General features: G+C 42.6%; 1 protein-coding gene across 2 annotated transcripts in view; it reads right to left on the bottom strand.

Moving 5' to 3' along the window:
- The window catches only part of GEMIN5 (gem nuclear organelle associated protein 5), a 43,156-nt gene that overhangs the window by 1,712 nt on the left and 36,657 nt on the right, over positions 1-4,787 (bottom strand). For both annotated transcript variants that reach the window (XM_077780710.1, XM_077780709.1), the window contains exons 25-26: positions 3,085-3,247; positions 1,757-2,261 (exon numbers count right to left, since the gene is read on the bottom strand). In XM_077780710.1, the coding sequence (XP_077636836.1) occupies positions 1,757-2,261; positions 3,085-3,247 (668 nt within the window). The remainder of the gene's footprint in view (positions 1-1,756; positions 2,262-3,084; positions 3,248-4,787) is intronic.

A 4,787-nucleotide genomic window follows, 5' to 3' on the forward strand; every position in this document is an offset into this window, starting at 1 on the left:
GTGCTGATTTTTTTCTTTACTAATAAAAATAAAAAAAAAAAAAAAAAAAAAAAAGTATAAGTCATATGCCTTGCCCCACAAAACTTTTATCCTATAAATAAAATTGTTTTGTCATCTCTTTCATCTTTAATACAAAGGTTAACAGGAGGGAATTTAATGTGATGTGATGAGAAGTTTTCAAAATGAAGTATCATTCCTCACCGTTTGCCAAATCTCCACTTCTTTGATACATAGCTCTAAAGAAAATTTAGGCCCTTCAGGGGATTGTCTGCAGCCTAGTACAGAAAGCCTGGATTTCTCTGGGGAATGGTCAGACACAGTTCAGGCTCCTAACCATGGGTATACAGCTGCACATTCTTCTGGGAAGAGTGTCTTAAGCTTCTCAAAGGAATCCTGTGATTCAAAGATTAAGAGCTGCTGAATTGGAAACATTTTTAGTGTTTTTCTTGTTATTAAAACCAAACCTAAGGCGGTCTAGAGTGTGACAGCTTACTGGAGAAGTGACTCAAAACTCTGACTCAAGATTTCAATGACACTATTTTTACTGTAATAAATATATAAGGACTTCAAAACATCTTAGTTCTATTTTTTTTCAGTTAGTAATAATAGCTACTAGTTTATTGATGGTACTAGTTACTGTGTTTTACTTAGGCCCTGTGCTGGGGAGAAATAATCTAGGTAAAAGACACTCAGCATAACCAATCAGTAATTGTTTTTTTTGTTTTTGTTTTTTTTAATATTTTTACTTATTTCTAGGAGAGAGAGAGAGAGACAGTGTGAGCAGGGGAGGGTCAGAGAGAGAGGGAGTCACAGACTGAAACAGGCTCCAGGCTCTGAGGTGGCAGTCAGCACAGAGCCCGACGCGGGGCTCGAACCCATGAACCGAACCGCGAGATCATGACCTCAGTGAAAGTCGGACGCTCAACCGACTAAGCCACCCAGGCGCCCCACCAATCAGTAATTGTTAATCACTGCAAATGCCTGTATCAGAGACCTTGTAATAATGCAGATGAGCTCTACAGTGATTGGTGATTGGCTCCTGTCATCCACCTGGCCCCTATGTTCAATGGACGTGATTAGGATGTTACATTCTGATCATTTGGGATTTTCTCAATTCAGTGTGCAGTTTTGTACACTACCCTTTTTTGTGTATTTTCTGGGATAGCACAGAACTGAAAAACTGTGGTTTTCATTAATGATGCAGTAATGCAACTCTCTATTTTACATGGTTATTTTTGGGTGGGGAATCTACTTACTGGCCAAAGGTAAGCTTTTATTGTCCTATTGTTATTTTTTTACTCAGGTTTTTTTTTAAGTTTTTTATTTTTATTTTAGAGTGCAAGCAGGAGAAGGGCAGAGAGAGAGAATTCCAAGCAGGCTCCACACACAGGGCAGAGCCTGACATGGGGTTCAATCCCACAGTGGGATCATGACTGAGCTGAAATCCAGAGTCGGAAGCTGAACGTACTGAGGACCAGGCACCCCTATCCTATTAATAGTATTTGTGATTTCATTTACTTCCCCAAACAAGCAAGGTAGAAGGAGGTATTCCCAAGTGCACATATGGGAACAAAAGCTCAGAAACATTAAGAATCTTGCCTGAGCTCAGTCAGCAGAGCCGGACTGAACCCCATGTCAGACTCCAAAGCCTATGCATTCTACATGATGGTGCCAGCTTGACCTGATCAAAGGTCATCATGTACTGGTTTTTATCTGAGAAGCCAGCAGGGTATTTCCACTTCCACCTAATACTTACCACTGGCTCTGAGGACTGGAGAGGGACTGTTCTGCGACCTGTTCAGGTTCATTCTTATCAGGGCCATTCGCTGTGGAGTTACAGACTTGACTCTTCTGGTGTTGGCGGATCATGTCTGCCAAGGTCTCTTGTACTTCAGCAACGGTTCTCTGTGAGTTTTGGAGACTGGCGTGTTTTTCTGAAAAGAGCTCTTTACAAGTGATCAGCATTTGCTTGCTTTCTTCTGTGAGTCTCACGTCTGATTCTGGAGACCCTCTTGGCTCTGGCTGAGAGGCATTAGGGTCTGTTTCTTGAGGGCCAGCACCATCTATCTGCTGGGTTTGCTCAACAGAAGCTGTCCTTCCGTGAGCAGCCCTTACCCAGACAATGGATTTAGGGCAAGGCCTGGAGAGAGACCACCAGAATTCATACAGACGTCCATAAATAAAGAAGGCCTCCAGACTCTTGAAAGCTGGTGTGGTAGGGGACTGACGTTCACCCAGTTTGTCTCTGAGGTTGTCACAGCCTAGAAGAAGAGAAGGATTTAGGGTTGTGTGTTTCTGTATCTGCTAGAAATCTGGCTCCTCTTTCCCTTATGTTTCCTATCACCCAAGGAGCAGAGCTCAAGAACAGGGACAGCAGTGATAAATGGGACAACATGCCTTTCACCAAAAGCCAATCAGAGCTAAGCATTTCCTGACCTAAGACAGCGTTCTTGCTGCTGCAGTCTTCGAGTCAATCAAAGCATTACAGAAAAAGTATTCCATTTTCCTATGAAAGCTCTGGGGGTATGATCCCACTATGTCTCTGAAACATCAGCGATTTAGTTACTGACTAATTATGTAGTTCAAAGAATGTCCTTCTGCTGTGCTTCTCCATTCTTTTTTTTTTTTTAAGTCTATTTATTTATCTTAAGTAATCTCTACAACCACTGTGGGGCTCGAACTCATGACCCTGAGATCAAGAGCTGCATGCTCTTACAACTGAGCCAGACAGGCACCCCATGTGCTTCTCCATTCTTCACTTGATCTTAGCCAAAAGGCGAAAAGCGATACTTGCTTCTCCATTCTTAACTAACTGCTGAGCACACTGCTACTTCTCTTAAACTGTGTAGGAAAATTTGTAGGTAGGTAAGGTAAGGTAGGTAAAGAGGCCAGGTAAAGGAAAACAGCTCAGCCATTCTGGCTACCTCTTAGGAGCCTGGGTAAGAGAATTCAAACATGGTACTAAAGGACACAACTGGCTAGTCTCTGTCTTTCAATAATGCTTGTACTCCTTGTACTACACCACTGGTGGTGTTTACATCATCCATTAGTAGGCATGCCCTGGCAAAGGTGGGGGTCATTTACCCTCAGGAAGAAAGGCTGAGTACACTTCCTGCATGATGGTGAAGTTTCCGGAGTCGTAGCTCCGGACCACAGCCTGAAGCAGGGCTTCCACAGCCGCGTCCCAGGAGGCCACTTGCTGGCTCAGCACTGCCAACGTCAGGTCATGGCAAATGTGAAGCAAAAGCTGGAGGGAAGAACCAGAGTTTCAGTTAAACATTCTTGTGCCGCAATCACTGGGATGAGACAAACATTCCTATTGGCTGCTCTTGGAAGGGAGGACACAGTGCACATTCAAGAAGGTCCTCCGGTCTTCATCACCCATTTTGCTTCCCCATCTGAGAAGCTTTTGTTATCTAGTTGCACAGCAACATACCTTGTCTGGTGTTAAAATCTGTTCATGCTAAAAAAACACGGTGACACATGCATTTAATTAAAACAAAAAGTGAGTTTCGGAACTAAAAGCTGTAATTAAACCAACCAACCAGGAGTACAATGAAGAAAATTTATCAATTTTAAGTGAGCAATTTGATGAGTTTTGGTAAATACATATATCTCTGTAGATACACAGGCTACAATCACCACCACAATCAAGACAGAACATTTTCATCACTGCAGAACGCTCCCGTGTGCCCTTTCAGGTGTTCCTCTCTCCCCACCCCCTGCAACCATTCATCTGGTTTTTGCCACTATAAATTTTATCTTTTCTAGAATTCAGAGAAATGGAACCAGAGTGTGTGGTCTTTTGTGCCTTGGTTTTTTCACTAATCATAATGCTTTCAAGATTCACCAGTATTATTTGTAGATCATTAGCTTTTTCCTTTGTACTGCTACACGTATACGTATAGTAATCCACTATCGGATATGCTGGTTTGCACATCCATTCAGCAGCTGATGGATGTTCGCGTTGTTTCCAGCTTTTGGCCGCTGTCAGTTAAGCTGCAGCGAACTGTTTGTGTACAAGGCTGTGTGGACACCTGATTTCATTTCTTTAGGTGAAATATCTAGGCAGTGGGAATGCTGGGTCACTGGGCATGTCTATGTTTAACTTTATAGGAAACTGCCAAACGGTTTCCCAAGGTGCTGTATTATCGTTTGAGGAAGTCGTATTCTGCAAAAATAAATGAACCTTCTCTCATTTTCAAAAGAAAAAGTAAATAAGTTGACATTTTTAGGATGGGTAGAGCTACTATAATGAATCAACTTTATCTCTCTGCATCAGTACGGATAGATTTTGCAAATTGGTCACTGAAATAAGGTGCAAAACAATACACAAGTGACCTAGGGGCTGCCTTTAGTGAACTAAGAAAGGGGAAGGGGACACCAGGGACTTCAACCTTATTGTATTTCTTTTACTAAAAACTAGAAGAATAGGGGCGCCTGGGTGGCTTAGTCGGTTAAGCGTCCGACTTTCGCTTAGGTCATGATCTCGCGGTTCGTGAGTTCGAGCCCCGCGTCGGGCTCTGTGCTGACTGCCATCTCGGAGCCTGGAACCTGTTTCAGTCTGTGGCTCCCTCTCTCTCTGACCCTCCCCTGCTCATGCTGTCTCTCTCTCTCCTAGAAATAAATAAAACATTAAAAAAAAAAATTTATTGTCCAAAGCAAGTTGTGTATGGGTCTCATTAAATAATCTGAAACTCGGACTATCCTAGCAAACAGATGGTTTTTATTCAATATACTGATAAGGCTCTGACTTGCAGATCCAACAATCTTCCTTTATGCCTTTA

Source organism: Crocuta crocuta, unplaced genomic scaffold (genome assembly GCF_008692635.1).
Source record: "Crocuta crocuta isolate KB4526 unplaced genomic scaffold, BGI_CrCroc_1.0 scaffold343, whole genome shotgun sequence".
Lineage (NCBI taxonomy): Eukaryota > Metazoa > Chordata > Mammalia > Carnivora > Hyaenidae > Crocuta > Crocuta crocuta.